General features: G+C 42.7%; 1 protein-coding gene across 5 annotated transcripts in view; it reads left to right on the top strand.

Annotated features, from left to right (window-relative positions):
- The window catches only part of ccdc102a (coiled-coil domain containing 102A), a 101021-nt gene that overhangs the window by 71952 nt on the left and 12689 nt on the right, over window positions 1-16380 (top strand). For all 5 annotated transcript variants that reach the window (XM_033614084.2, XM_033614124.2, XM_078173514.1 and 2 more), the window contains exons 6-7: window positions 4118-4234; window positions 4413-4622. In XM_033614084.2, coding sequence (XP_033469975.1) covers window positions 4118-4234; window positions 4413-4622 — 327 coding nt within the window. The remainder of the gene's footprint in view (window positions 1-4117; window positions 4235-4412; window positions 4623-16380) is intronic.

Consider the following 16380-nt stretch of genomic DNA (forward strand, 5'->3'; position numbering starts at 1 on the left):
ATTCCTCCAAAACTTGAGGGTATCTGTGGCTACAGTCCAGTAACTCTGTCAGCTCTTCATGACAGCGCTGTCACAGCATGTAGCCATGCTGTCCCCTCCAGAAAGTGTCTGGCAAGCGGGCTCTTTTGGCTGACGTCTGGAGCAGCTTACCACAGCAGCAGAACGGTCACAGCAGCCTTCTGTAGTTTCAGTGGACTGCTCCAACACTGTATAAGTGATCTGCACCTGCACAGTGAAGTATGACGTCGAAACATGGATATCTTGGGAACAAGGCACATGAATTTTGATTGTTCTCAAAGCGTTCACATGGCCAGTGATCGCGTATGTATCAGATTTAGGACCACATATGAAAGTGACCCAGATCTGATTGGGAAAAAAAAGTCTGCTTCCACACTGTTATGACAAAATCATATCTGTGTCACATAAGAGCAAAAAAAATCATATTTTTGCCATATTTTGTTTGTAATGTGAACTTAGCCTATAGCCCCATTTCCACCAAACACTTTTGTATGGTACCTTTGGAACCAAAAACAACCCCTCAGACATGGTACGTAGACCTTAGCGTTTCCACCACAAACAGTACTTTTAAATATTGGTGGCACTGATAGAACAGGCTGCAGTGAGAGTCTCTCTCCATGGGATATTTAAACATAGCAGATTTGTGCATTTAGTCCTTCTCAGGCAAACTCAGGGGTTTAGTGTTGCTGTAGCCCGCAGGAACGACGCTCTGCCACACTTTTTTTCTCCAAGCGAGGATTAGCATGTATGCAGTTTACAGAATCAGGTCTAAATCGATATATATTTTTTAACGCTTGAAGATCAGCTCATTACTAAAAGTGTCTGTCATCCAAGAGAGACAATAAAAACTAGAGTGATGGTCAAAGTTGTCACAGTGAAATTTAAGGTGTGATGATGGATTCATGTTGTCAACTCTTGCGTTTAGTATCATTGCAAGTAAAAGTTCCACCTTAAAAGTTGGTGGCAATCGACCCAATGAATTATTTTTCTCAGACTCCAGCTGCTGTGAGAGGCAGCAAAACATCCTTTCATTTTATAGTTAGAATTTACTAATGTAAGTTAAACACTCCACAGTATGAACAGTGGTTACAAAACCAGCCACAACTCAGTCCTGAGCAGAGTGACCATCCTCTATTGACCAATCAGTGTTCACAGCTCCACCTTTTAGTACCAGATCTGTGTGCTAGGTACCCCAACAGAGGGGGGACCAAACATGGGGACGGTACACAACGGTTCAGTTGGTACAACTTTTCACAGTGGAAACAGAAAAAATGCGTACTGAACTGAACTGAACCGCACTTTCTGGTGGAAACAGAGCTTATGTGTCAGCCCTGTGATGGACTATCGACCTGTCCAGGTTGCGCCTTGTCTCTCACCCAGTGTTCCTTGGGTTGACTTCAGCACCCCTGAACAGGATAAGCAGTTGCAGATAATAGATGGATGGATCACAGAATCAAATCTGATATCAAGGATGTGGGCTAAAGAATGAGAATCAAACAGTAACTTATGAATATGACGAAACAGAAAACAGTAGCATGTAGAAAGATATGTAATTATTATTATTATTTTATACAGTAGGATAGCAAAATACATCTGTAGTTCTATGACAAAGTATTGAAAAATAATGCTTTGACATGCTGCACATGGACAGAAATACATCCCCCTTCTATTTCTTCTCCTGGTGCTTTGATAAGATCTTCATATATTCTGAAAATGTCTCAATGCACTGTTACATTCCTGCGTGTCAGATAACCAGAGTGGCACACATACAGTAGATTAAGGGCCTCATGGCTTATGGCCTCTGGACAGGAACAGGGTTTATGTCTTGGCAGCGTTCCACCACTCGGGGGCAGTCCAGGCCTGCAGAGAGGAGAGACGCTGGAAAGAAAAGCACACAGCAAACACAGGTCTTACGGAGAGCTTCACTGAATGACAACATCAGTTTGATAAAAACCAGCAAAGGCAAAGAAAGGAGGGGACAGGTCAGAAAATATGAGAGATGTGTAGATGGGTGTTTTGAAGATAAGATGGAGATGAAAGCAGGATAGGGTGAAGTGCTGAAGGTGGAGAGCAGGCAGATGAGACACAGGCTGAGATGCAACAATCGGATAAGAACAAGGAGGGATAAGAGGGGATGGAGGAGGAGGTGGGGTCATCCTTATCTCCACGCTTGTTGTCCCAGATACTTCAAGATCACAGATGATGTTTGGCTCCAGAAATGGCCACCTTTTAGAACGGAGCGGGAGTGTCTTTACTTACAAACAGATAACACTAAATGTCAAGCTATTGCAAAGTTTGGAGGAGGGCTGCTGCTGAGATATTGAATGATGGAATTTTGTATTTTTGTTTTTTTATTTGTGCTGATGTCTTATCTGTTCGTCAGAGCATGACTTAAGTGCCACTTTGAAACGTCAGTACTGAGAACTAATGTAGAACTTTGGCATGCCATGTGAAAAGGTTTGCACACTTGAATTTTGGCTTTTAAGGAAGAAAATTTAAGTGCATTTTGCAGGGTAAACACCCCCGTAGAAAAGGGAAAAAACTGCCAAATGCAAAAAGGATGACTTATTTCATATTTAAACGATGACAAAGTGCAAAAAATGTGAAAGTAAAGTACATGTTTGGTCACAGGACCACTGGTTCACTCTCAGCTCTCATTTCCAGCTTGTATTAATATTGGCCTGCCCTTCACTGTTGTAATATGACCTGTCAGTTTACCTAATAGGTCTTAAAACATACATCAATCATCTGGTCTGTTCATTTAATGAGCAGCATCTAATGTACTCCGAAGGGTATGAACGCGGATCCTCCTACCTTTTCTCCAGCACTCATCGTCAGCTGTCATTTGTAGAGTTGCACCTTTAAAACAGAAGAAGTAAAAGGAAGGAGAATCTTTAATTGTTCAGTGTTTGCTGGGTTTCTCAAAAACATTAACATGTACAGGCACTCTGAGAGCACAGACCTCCGACAAGGCCAAATGTAGAATCTTGCAATCTTGAATCTTCTTATATTGGCGGAAATGTATTATAATATGTATGTTTTCTTTAGTGTATAATCACCAGAAAATAAGAATCATCGTGTTTTCGTTACCCTAGAATGAGCCGTTTATATCTCCATTAGAGTCCGCCATTTTGCACCCCAATATTTTTACATTTAGTAGCTCAGAATGGATAAACCAAACACTGGCTGGCATGTTTTTTACCGTGAAACTGCTTTATTCAGTGTTTTATTGGTTTAAATCAGCAAGTCAGTTTGTTTTGAAGAGGAAGAGACCTCTGCAAATAATTCAGCTCCTGGTAAAAACCTCCTGCACATCTTAAGTTACCAGAGAAAAGAGATGAGCACAAAGGTTTGGCTGCCCGTCTGGGACAAGCAAGAAGTACGAGAGAAACACTGATTTGTAATGTGAAACTGCTTTATTCCGTGTTTTCACTGGTTTAAATCACCTAGTTTGTTTGGTTTGGAGAGGACGAGAGCTCCGTGGATAATTCGACTCCTGGTAAAAATCGCCTGAACAATGAACACTAAAGGAATCCTAACCAGGAGTTCACGCTTGGCGCATGGAGGAAGTTTCAGTTGGTTGCAGTCTGCAATCCTTACCGCTAGATTCCATGAAATCCTACACCCTCCTACAGTCCTCCCTACACTGGCTGCCCGTCAGCAACAGAATACATTTTAAGATTCTGATGTTTGTCTAGAAAGTGTTAAACGGCCTCGCCCCGTCTTCATCATCTACATCATAGAGCTCCTCTCCCCGTATCACACTGTAAGAGAACTGACATCATCTGACCAAAGACATCTGTCTGTCCCGAGATTCAGGACTGAGTGTTATGTGGACAGGGCTTTCTCTATCACTGCCCCGAAACTCTAGAATTCCCTTCCTCCTGTTCCAAATTTTAATGAGTTCCCTTATTTTGCTCAAGCTAAACCCTTCCACCAGATTTCATAAAGCCAGTAGCTTTTCCGTAATCCTGCTCACAAACAGACAAATAAACCAAACTGAAAACCTTTTTGACCTTTTTCGCAGAGGTTATGAAGGCCAAAGTAAAACTCAACCCTTTGACCGTTTGTCTTTCCCCCTCTCCCTAACACCATCCAGCTGAACCTGCTGAAGGAAATGCATCAGGATGAACTGGGCCGCATATCTGAAGACTTGGAGGACGAACTGGGTGCCCGAACCAGTATGGACAAGAAACTGGCTGAACTACGAGCTGAGGTGAGGAGGTTGCTGCTTGGTCAGAGTGCTTCAGTTTTGACTTTCAACAGCAAAATTACTTTTCAGTGCAGTTGCAAACACATTGCAGTGCTGATTGGTTCACCTAAAATACAGTTATCATTTCAGAGTCCTCACCCTCTCTTCCTCTCTGCCCCGTCTTTATCCGTGTCTCCGTCAGATGGAGAGGCTGCAGGTGGAGAATGCTGCAGAGTGGGGGCGCAGGGAGCGCTTGGAAACGGAGAAACTGGCCCTGGAGAGGGACAACAAGAAACTGAGAGCTCAGGCTGAAGACCTGGAAGAGCAACTGGCCAAGAAACGCCGGCAGGCCGCCTCCGCACTCGACACCGACCTCAAGGCCATCCAGACGGAGCTGTTCGAGAGGAACAAGGTGGGGAGGACAATCCTTTGTTTAGACAGAGCCAAGAGGAAACGGCCGCCCTCTTGTCTGTCAATCCTTTCATTCAGGTTTTAAAACTGTTACTGAAGGAAAATTCTACCTTATGACAACATGTTTAACGTCTTTAAATTCCACAGTGATTTCCTTACTACACCAACACACACACACTGATGAGATCTCTATAAACGTTAGGAGACTGCGCCCTGACCTTGTCTTCCCGCAACACTGTCAGCAGTGTGTGTGTGTGTGTGTGGTTGAGGAAAGAGAAAGAGAGAGATTGATGGTGTTTTGTGTATAGTGTTGAAACCATGGTATTGATCCGGACAGAGAAGGAGAAACAGGGCAAGCGATTAAGACACTGGATACACACACACACACACACACACACACACACACACAGCTTGATTGATAGTAGAATCATCTTCAACCCCAGCCAGGGCTTTGGGCATCACCAGCACTGCACAGATTGATGTTCACTGTCACACTGCGACACACTGATGTGCACAAACACACACACACACATATGCAGTACTTGCATAACCCCCTCTGTGTGTGTGTGTGTGTGTGTGTGTTTGTGTTATTTAAAATACATCTTATCAGTCCTCTTTAATAGCTCTTCCTGTTTTTCTCTGTGCTCACATGCTGTTTGGGAACACAGGAAACATTTTGCTGCACTGTACTGTGACGATGTTTCATTAGTACTGTCAGCGACTCTAAGAACACTTGTTTATGATTTTGCCGTTCTAAACCTCCAGACTGTAAAAGTATCAGACATGTTGATGTCACTGAGAAGTTTCCCATCGCAGCTTGTAGTTGTGTAAGTGGTCGCCACCATAATGTTGTTTATTAGAGTCAGAGTGAAGCAGAGGGCGGAGCAGGCTGAACCTGAGTGAAATAAGAATGAGTTTGCAGATACACGCAGCTGTTTCTCCTTTGAAGGGTGAAAGGTTTTTGAGACCCTTAAAGGACCCTTAGAGACGAGGTGAGGAGGTTGGACACTCGAAAGGAGTTAAGAGTCATGGCTCCTCTACATTAAAAAGAATCATTAAAAATTATTCAGACATCTGAGTACGATTCTTCCAGGGTGCGTCTCTCCCAACATAGCAGGGTTTCCTTGACCTGAAGTGCGAACCTTGACAACATCAGTGGGTGTGTCATATTGCACAGGTTTGAAAAAGAGTATGGAGAAGGCAAGTGAGCTAAAGTGGGTAAAAACAAATGTCTGCCCAAAAGAACAAAAGTTTGATGCTATTGTTTACTTTCGTTGTGGATTGTGCAATGCCCTCCATGAATGAGACATCCTCGATCACAGTGGATCCATGCAAAATTGGTGAAAACACAGGCTGGTTCACTAGATATACCCTGCTCAAAAAGAAATCAAAGGAACACTTAATGGTCACAGTCTAACACCAAGTCAGTTAAGTTTCAGGGACATCAATCTGTCCATTCAGGAAGCACAAGTGATTGTGAATCAGTTTCAGCTGCTTTGGTGCAAATGAAATGGAGAGTCAAAAGCAAGACAACCCCCAAAAAGGGAATGGTTTTACATGTGGTGTCCACAGACAGTTGCTCTCTCCTTATCATTCCTGACTGATTCTTCTCTAGTTTGGTCTTCTGTTAGTGTCCTTGTCACTGCTGGTAGCATGAGGTGCTACCTGCAGCCCAGTCAGGTTGCACAGGTAGTCCAGCTCCTCCAGGATGGCACCTCCATACATGTGCTGTGTCTCCCAGCACAGTCTCAACAGCATTGAGGAGATACCAGGAGACCGGCCGTTACACAAGGAGAGCTGGACAGGGCCGTAGAAGGGCATCAACCCAGCAGCAGGACCTGTATCTGCTCCTTTGTGTGAGGAGGAACAGGAGGAGCACTGCCAGAGCCCTACAACATGACCTCCAGTAGGCTACTGGTGTGCATGTTTCTGACCACACTGTCAGAAACAGACTCCATGAGGGTGGCATGAGGGCCCCACATCCACTAGTGGGACCTGTGCTCACAGCCCAGCACCGTGCAGCTTGACTGGCATTCACCAGAGAACACCAGTATTAGCAGTATGCAACACTTTTCAACTTGAATAATTCGTTTGTCAAGATCTGATGTGTGATTTAAGTATTTCCTTAATTTTTTTTGAGCGGTGTATATATTGCCAAGGTTAAACCAGTTCAGGTACCAGAGCTGATTTGGTGGAAAGGGGTAACACACTGCAGAGGCTGTCTCTTTCTCATCATTACACCTCCACCTTGTGGAAAAACAGAACAGGTGATAACTGTAAGCACATCACCTGACATCATCAGGGATTGAGTTGATGGAGTCATTCGAGGATAGAGTAGGCCTTTGGGTGTAAATTAGCGAGTCTGCAAATTAGCTTGTTAACACATTTGGTATCATGTTCACATTATATGAACTGCTGACTGTTAATCACAGAGAAGCAATTGTCTGGCACCTTTCAAACATAGAAGATATGGTAAGGCAGAGAATATGATAATATTCCATACTATATATTTATATTAGAATAATACCTGCAGATTCAATAGAATATAAGTAGATGTCTTGTTATGACACCTGTGGTCAGCAGGTGGTGTTGTTTACCCAACATGCACCGCTGAGGCAGGATGAAGACAATCAGGAAGACCTCCTGAGTTAAATCTGTAGAGGTGTGGAGAGGTTTCTGCTGCTTTAAAAGACAGTTTGTAGACGTGTTTCATGCAACATGATGACCTGTGATGGCTGCCTTACAACAAAAGTTACAGTTATAACTGTGAAGTTGTTTCATCCAGTGCTGAGTTTTACTTTGACTTGACGTCAACCTTCTGTCATGTTATTGTGGGGATCGGAGCTTGTTGCCAACTTAAGTCAGGAGGAGTGGAGTGGCTGCAGTGATGTTGGAGCAGCAGCCAAATTCAGAGCACTGTGAATATATGGTTTATTAGCAGAGTGATTGATGTGAGTGGACAGTTGTGATCCAAAATGTGGACCTGAAGAGGAACGGAAGTAACAGAGCGGTTCTTCCTGGTGAAACGAAGCGTGTCGGTGTCCTGTGTTCAGTTTCAAATAATCTGTTTACAGTTGTATATGTGTGTCGCACAAGTGTGTGTGTGAGTGCACGTGTGTTTTTGTATGTGTGTGTTGAACTCTGGTCTCCTTAAACGGCCCTATTAGCAGCAGGTCGGATGGCACGGCCTCACACTGGCAGATATGTGTCTAAGTGTTGGTCAGTGTAATGGCCTCCATTACCACCTGTCCCACAGGGTTATTTATGAAGCGCTGAGGTTTATTTAATGCTGCAGTAGGCAACACACACACACACACACACACACACACACACACACACACCAACACAGAGGGTAAAACTCTAACAACATAAATCAAAGGGAGAGGGAGAGAATAATTATTCCATACATTATATTTGAGCAAAACAGCAACAGGGTGAATTAGCTCTCAGTCTCAGAGGTTGGAGGATGAGTATGGTGAAGAAGATGAAGATCAAAGAGGAGAAACTGGCAGATGAAGAGAGGAAAAAAGACAAAGAAAGAACAAAGGAACAAAAAGAAACAGGGTGAGGTGCTGGTAGAGGCCGGAGAAACCAGTGCAGCTGACCTCATTGAGAACAATAAACTTAAATGGACAAAACATGAGACACATTTTTACACCCAAACCTTTACTCCTGTTTATTGTCTCTCACTGGAGCTCATGTGCATTCCTACATTATGTTGTACTTCTTATTCCTGGGCCACACTGCCTGTGCGAGCAGTGTGTGATGGCTACCTCCGCCGAGAAAGACATACTTGAGATTGCATCTGTACAACCGGAAGTAGAACATGAAAGATAGGACACAGAATAGACAAAAGAAAAACACTGACTTGGTTGGTTCATTACTGTGATGATTATGATGTAACAAGGCCTTTTTTCTGAGCCAGTTCCTCTAAAATATATTATCATCAGGTTCTTTGCTGCCCTTTATCATATCAATACTTGACATTTGCAATTATTGCATCATTTTACTGATCATGAAAACCAATCTGTGCGAAAGAAGCTCTGTATTCTGGACATGACATCTGTCTGCTTTCTGTTATAAAGGCAGGGATACCAGGATCCAGTAAGAACTAGGTGTTCCTCTCTTGTTTTGATGGGTGGGCACGTCCAATTTCCTTCCAAAAACAGCTCCACTGTGCTGTTGCAGGGGCAGTGATCGACAAAAATGCTCCACCTAACCAGCAGAGCAAGGTGTGCATGTAGCGTTAGGCTCTCTAAATACGATCAATGACAGAATCAGCGTGAAAGAGTGGAGACGTTGAACCCTGCAGCAGCGCAACATCAAGCACTGTGCTCTGGTGGGATTTCTCACCACGCTGCTGCACTCAAAGTTCAAGTTGACCTTTTTTTTGTTTGTTACCTTTCGGTGCACAACTAATGAGATAACATCTGTCTGTGAGGTAACCTTAAAGCAACCTGTGGTGAATATAAAAGAGGGAAGAGGATGAGTGTCAGACAAACACTTGCTGCCGGAGTGAAGGGAGCTGAGTGGTTTGCCGCGGCTGCTCGTTCAGGGATGTCTTTGAGTCTGAGAAAGTCTTAATTTACCCAGAATTAATGACAAATTAGTTCCGCTTCAGATTGTCAGCTAAACTAAATGGCTTGGTGCAACAGATGAATGTCGACATCTATCTGACTTTTAGCGAGGATAAAAGTCATAGTCAAAATTTGTCATACTCACAAGTGACATGGAGAAGAATTACACCACTGTGAAAAGGATATTATCAATTCTTTTCAGCGCAAAGTCGCACCTTAAAGATCTCAAAGTGGTTTTTAAGTTAGTTTAGATTTTAAGTGTATTTACTGTCAGAAAATACTGGTCCATCTACGTCCCAACCCTCACCTACGGTCATGAGCTCTGAGTAGTGACTGAAAGAACGAAATCGCAGATATAAGCAGCCGTTTCCTCCGTGGGGTGACTGGGCTCAGCCTTAAGACTAGTTCACATTACACGGTTTTCACCCTGATTTTGCGTCGTGGAGACTACCGTAATCTTTTGAGTGATTTCTTTCTCAGTGATTTCTCCACCGAGCCCTCGCCGACAGAACGCGTTGACGTCACCAAACTTGGAGACGACACATCGTAAAGGCATGGATATTCTTCCCAGTGTTGAATCAGATCTGCCTCCAGGGCCTGGGTCCAAGCACAACGCGCATTGGCTGATGCTTTGTCAGTTGTGTCAGACTTCTCCAGTTTTCTAGCATGCCAGATATCCAATCCCAGTCTCAGATGAGGGAGCAACTTGCTCATAGGCTTGTTCACACATGAGGACTCGTCGTGGCAGACTATCTGCCGACTCACCTCCGACCAAAGGTGGCTCTCAAGATCCTCGCGGTGAAAGTCATGCAATGTGAACTAGGCTTTAGAGATAGGGCGAGGAGCTCAGACATCCAGAGGGAGCTTGGAGTAGAGCTGCTGCTCCTTCGCGTCAAAGGTGCGCAAATGATGTCTATGTATAAAAACCACGCGTACGCCTTTTTCCACATTTACTGAATGAATGAAGAATATAAATGCGCGCACCTCAGGCATTCTTCAGACCAGGCGTACTCACAGTTTCAGCCACCTTAGCTGCGGATCATGAGGAGCTAGAACATAAGTTGAGAGACAGATAATGCTGTTTTTAGGTTGCTTAGGTTAGCTTCTGAATGATGTTACTCAAAGGCACATTTATAAAGTTAATTCTAAATTATTTGCGTGATGAATTTCATCATTATTTTTACTTAAATTCATCTTCTTGTTAGTGATTGTTTATTGGTATTGTGTGAAACACTTTGTCACACAGTTGCAGTCAGTTTCAACATCAGTGCTATGAATGAATCATTGATCCCTCTGATGTTTAATAATAGTGATGATAGAAATTTTACTGCGATGATGGTTTGCAGAAGTATGATAAATTAGTGGTACGGAAGCTACACATCACCATGGCCGTGCAAAATGATGATGGCTCTAAACCTCGGAGAACCTCGCCGATGCAACGTGGTCGATGTAACGGCTCTTTCTTTACAGAACCTCACTGACAGGTCCAGTTAATGGTGGTGCAGGCACAAGTATTGATGTGCAAAGGGATGTTTCGAGGTGTTTCTACATAGATTTATGATGAGATTTATGGAGTCATTGTGGAAGTGAGGCTTGTGCACGTGCGTCCAGAGCTTTATAAATCTGACAAACAGAAAGTGTATGCATATTTCTGTCTTTGTGCATACACACAGTTGTAGTCGTCAATCTAGTCAGTCTCTACACATGACAGGTTTCACTTTTAGGCCGTCAGAGTTCATTTAATTGTTAGATGTTGCACATGTGCACGTACATACACCCGTTAGGTTTAGTGTACAGACATATATGCTTTGTTTTTCCGTATTCATGTTTATTCTTGGTGCTTTTATGAATCTAACTTCTAACATTTTGTCTGCCGTTCTGTCTTATGATCTGAGTCTCTTTGCATTCTTTTCATGCTCGTTTTATTGAGCTGATCTGTTCTGACCAATCTGGTTGGAGCACTGCCCGTAAGTCCCTCCCCCACTTGCTCTTGGGCAGCCCTGATTATAAACCTAATTCTGCTATTTGCTCTGTGTGTGTGTGTGTGTGTGTGTGCGTGTGTGTGTGTGCAAGGACGAGAGACTTCACTGTCTAAATTAATGCTAAATTCAGTATGCCAGAGGGGGAAGGGAGAATTATAGTGATTCTTTGTGTGTGTGTGTGTGTGTGTGTGTGTGTGTGTGTGTGTTCACCCCAGCAGTTGTACGTACATCAATTATTTCCACATCTGATTCTGTTTCTTCTTTTCTTTCTTCTCACATTAAAGGACCTTTTTGTCAAGGTGATGCGTGTGTAAATATACTTCCGGGCATACGCCTGTGATTTATTTGTGTGTGTGTGTGTGTGTCTTTGTTTCAGTGGAACAGATGTAGCAGCAGACTTCAGGGTCTCTCCAGTCAAGGAGAAACATTTAACAGGCAGTGTGGCGTAACACACACACGCACACGTACAGTTACACACACGTACACATAATTGTGCTTCTGTGTGTGTGAGCAAACAGACACAGATTTGGCACAAATACATAAACCCATAATGGCGTATTACCACACACACACACATGCAGAAGGAGCCTGAATGAACAAACATCCACACACACACACACACACACACACACACGTATGCAGGCATACAGACACATTTTCATGCTCATAGATCATTCAGTAATCCCTCATGTTTAATAGAGTCAGGGACTCCCGGCCTCTCGCTTCCCTCCCATTCATCCGTCAACCCCACCCCCCCCTTCCTCCGCTGCCCTTGCACACATTTATTACATCTTCTTGAAATGATAAAACTGTGGGGAATGTTGAGGTTTCTGGCCAGTGTGTCTGCTCTGAGGCACACACTAGAAACCTGCTTCATTTACCTTTCGTCTGATAGATGGCAGTTTAGGGACGGCAGCCAGGACACTTCTTTCATTGTTCATCTTTGTCCGTCTACCACATTTTCCTGTTGTGGAAAAAAGGCGTTGACCTTGTTTTCCTCGGTCAATTATCTGTATGGTCTCCGATATGCACTGTCATTGTTAAAAATGTTCTTTAATTTGGCTGACCGGCGACAAATGATGGTGTTTTCCCACCAGCAGCCTTTTTCTAGGTGTCACATTTCTCAGGAAGTGGATATTTTGGGATTTCCTGTCAGCCAAGTAGATGAAACTTTAATGAACCTGAAGGGAAACTGGTCTGATGAAGCGCCCCAGAAGAATAAGGGATGTTAAAACAAGAAGAGAACTGCATGTTTTACACTATTTATTCATTTGATTGTACATTTTATTCATGTCTCATTTATTCACTTCATTTTGAACCTTCACAGACACTGTTATTTTCATTATGGATTAATCTGTACATGAATGAATTAATCATTTAGTTTATTAAATGTCAGTGTGAAAAATGTTTATTGTGTCCTAGAGTCCAGTTCAGCTCTTTGTCCGACCAATAGTCCAAGATTAAAGATTTTACAGTGATGTAAAAAAGGCAGCAGACCGTCACATTTGAGTTACCGTTATATGGAGGTTTATGGCTGCCAATTTTAAAATGAAATCGTCGAACTGAAACTACCCTCCTTTTTTTTTTTTGAGTTAGGCAGGTTCGCAATGCACGTACACTTTGGTTGTGACATACTCAGGGACACACAGATGGGTTTCAGCTGGATGAAATAATACATCATCAATGAGAAAAATATTAAAGACATTCTGTAAAATGTGAGCATAGCAGAGATCAGACCAGAGCTGCTGTCTGACTTCACATTAAGAGAGATGCACGTGGAGCAGAGTAATTTTATGGATTATTTCAGAAGCTAAAAGTTTAGTTCCGTTTCCTCTGTTGAATTTATAACTACAGTTGTTAGTTTTGCTGCTTAACTGTCCCACAATATCTGCTGCAGTGACATCACTGCTTGTACTGCATTACTGTCGGCAGAAAAACCCTCACAGCTCAAATCTGATGAATCCAACATGCTAATAGCAGTGTGACATGTGCAGGTGCATCTGGCTTTTAAAAGGAATGGGAGATGACAGATTGGTTGAATTCATGCTACGCCCAAAACATATCTATGATTAATTAAAGGACTAAATGCAACCCCTTTGCCCCTTGTGCCTTACTTTGCGCCCACGTTATGTGCTGTTTAAGTCCCCGATCACACAAAAAGTGTTTTGCAGGTTGCAAAACGCGAGGCGCACTGCACTACTTTTTTATTTTTTATTAAATGCCACTAGTAAAAAAAATGTCATTAGTATCTAGTTCCTAAAATGTTGAGGCAGAGAGAACTTGCTGTAGCTCTGGTTGAGGGTGAGAGGCTGTCAGCAGATAAACAGAGATCTATGTGGGTACATGAGACCCTAAAAAAGAGGCTGGGTCATGGGGAGTACCACCAGTTGGTCCAGGAGCTTCTCCTCCATGATGGATGTTTCCAGGCATATTTTAGGATGACTCAGGGGCAGTTTGACAACCTGCTGTCTATCATCAGGCCGTATAGCTCTGGGTATCCAGCAACCGCTACCACCAGTTTTTCCTCCATTGTTTACCAACTGTAAACTTGTTGTCGTGACCACCACAGAAGGCCCGCCTCTCAAATCATCTGATTGGACAAAGGGGAAAAAAGATGATGAAAAAAAAGAGATTATGTGTGATGCTTCTCTGCTGGAGTTCAGAATGATCCGGCAAAAACGGCAGGTGCTGACTGGCTGTTGAAAAAGGTGACTAACTTTATGTTCTAAAACCAGCCACTGGCGATTTGACCTGCAGATTTGCAGGTGACACCATCAGCCATCTTGAGTCGAGCTCAGACCAGCCAGTTCACACCGCTGCAACTTTCCTCTGCATGCAACGTTCAAAAACGGTTTTGTTTTGTCTCATCATGAATCTTTGGTCTGAACTGGGTTTAAGTGTTAGTGATGAGTGTATTTCCTTGAATGACGAACTATTCCTTTAAAAGAAAAAAGTGGGTGATATTTTTATGCCTGTGATAACCTCAAAGGTGTACTTATCTGCAGCTGAAAATAGTCCCCAATAAATGCATTATTTTTCGTTTTATTTGAGTCACATTTGATTAAAAACTATTGTGACCAGCTTTTTTGGAAATAACTGAGCCTTTTTAAAAACTGAAGTAGAAAGTAGTGAGACAGACGAACACAGTGTTCGATTTTTTGATAATAAGAGAAACATAGAATAATGCCAGACTTAAACCCTTCATGCACAGCTCATCTTCCTCCCTCAACCAAAGCATAAAATGTCAGACATGTTGGTGATCTCATGAATTTCTTTTTCTTTCCAGTCTCTCCCTGGTGTGCAGGCTGCACTCTGTGTCTCTCCTTTGTTCTTATGCTTACCTTTATTATCCTGTAAAATACCACCCTTCCAATTACTACCTCCCCCCACGTCTCCTCGTCTGTCTCCTCATCCCTTCATCCCTGTCTCCTCCACAGCATCCCCCCTCCTTTTAATTATTCCCTCCTGCATCACCCTGCCGCTCTTTGTTTGATCTGGCTCTGGGGTTACACAAGTGTTTGTGTGGCATTTTGCCTTGATTATGAGGCAAATATTCACAGAGGGGGAGGGGAGAGGACGTGCTGCAACTTAAGGAATTTGCTATTATCTGAACAGAATTGCTCTTCTAATTAAATCTCTGTGTTCGCTCTGTACATGTAATGCTTTCTGCCAGAATAAATAAGCAAAAACTAAAGAAATCAAAGCTTGATAGCTTAAAGAATCAAATATTTACTACATAATAAAGATAAAATGTGGCTCAAATACAGATATAAATAAATAAGTGCGGCGCACTTCCCACTCCTTGATCCGGGCTTGTGTTTTATTGTTCCTGTAGATATCTCATTTCTCTCCATCGCATCGTCGTATAAATTCAGAAAAGCTTCTTGGAAGCCGCTCTGTCTGGGGAGCCATTAGGTGTGAGGCAGCAGGGAGGGAGGCTGAATCAACGCCATCAAAGTACATGAAAGTGCAGTGAGTGACAATGGTGCATTATTGATGATGCCATTAGCTCCAAGTGCAGACTTTCCTCAGCTAATCGTAATGCAAACCTGTGGAGAGGAGCTCTTTGTTGGCTCGAACCTGACCGCAACCACAATTTTCTAAAATTACAGCCTCATAAAAAAGATACAAAACAGAAATATTTGCAAAGGTTTGGAGCACAACCAAACGTTAGCATGCAGATACGTTCATTTAGAGGCCATTACACCCGTGATATTGTTTTTTCTTGCTGTTACTAGCTACACTCTCTGTCCTGTACAACACCAGACCTTTGTCGTAACAAGGACAATCTGACTTTGCTAAATCTTTCATTTATTAGAGCCTCCTTCCTCACAGGCTTTTCATTATCAGTGAATATGTGAAGTATTTCTCATAATCCACAGTGCAAGAGTTCAGCCAGGATGAACTTTGTGTGAGGAAACTTCCCTTCACTGACAAATGTGTTTTTCAGCTGTAAATGTCCCACTCAGTACATATTGCAGTTGTGACTCCTTAACGGCAACATTTCCATCCAAAACTACTTCTTTTTAAGTTAGTAACTCATATGTGCAGTCACTTCTTCATTCTTCATCAGTTGATCGTGGTCCCAGTCTAAAGTGAAAATGGAGTGTTGCAGGAATTAGCCCTAAGAGTTGACATTTTACACTCCTCGTCCCCTCCTGTCGAAGTCAGTTGGTTTTTGTTTAGATGCCTGAGATAAGGTCCGGGTTAACAGAAGTTTAAGAGATTTCACGTTTTGTTCTACAAGAGAAAATGTGTCAGTAAATACCAACTCATACATTTTAAAAGCTTTTCGTGTCCTAAACAAGGTGGCTATTAACAAGTGGCTAAATGAGACTACAGATCGTCATCGGGCCAAACACAGCTTTACAGTAGGGTGCGCGATAATGGATTTTTTGCTGATATTCGATATGCCAATGTAGTGTAATTTTAAAAGATTAGCAATAGCTTTTTACTTCTGGTGATGGCATTTAAGCTCAAAAAATCATAAAAGCGGTGTTCGTTTGTGGACATTAGCTTCCTGAAGTGTCACAGAGTTTGACACAGAGTTTATTTCAGTCCAAAATTCAATGGAAAAATACCAAAACTACAAGGCAACTTAACAGTCAAACAATTTTGGTTCTTAACTATGGTCATTGTAGTCTTGAATATCTTTTATTTAATGCCAGTGTATTCAAGCTAAAATGCGATGTTTAAATAT

This window comes from Epinephelus lanceolatus, chromosome 2 (assembly GCF_041903045.1).
Source record: "Epinephelus lanceolatus isolate andai-2023 chromosome 2, ASM4190304v1, whole genome shotgun sequence".
NCBI classification, from domain to species: Eukaryota; Metazoa; Chordata; class Actinopteri; order Perciformes; family Serranidae; genus Epinephelus; species Epinephelus lanceolatus.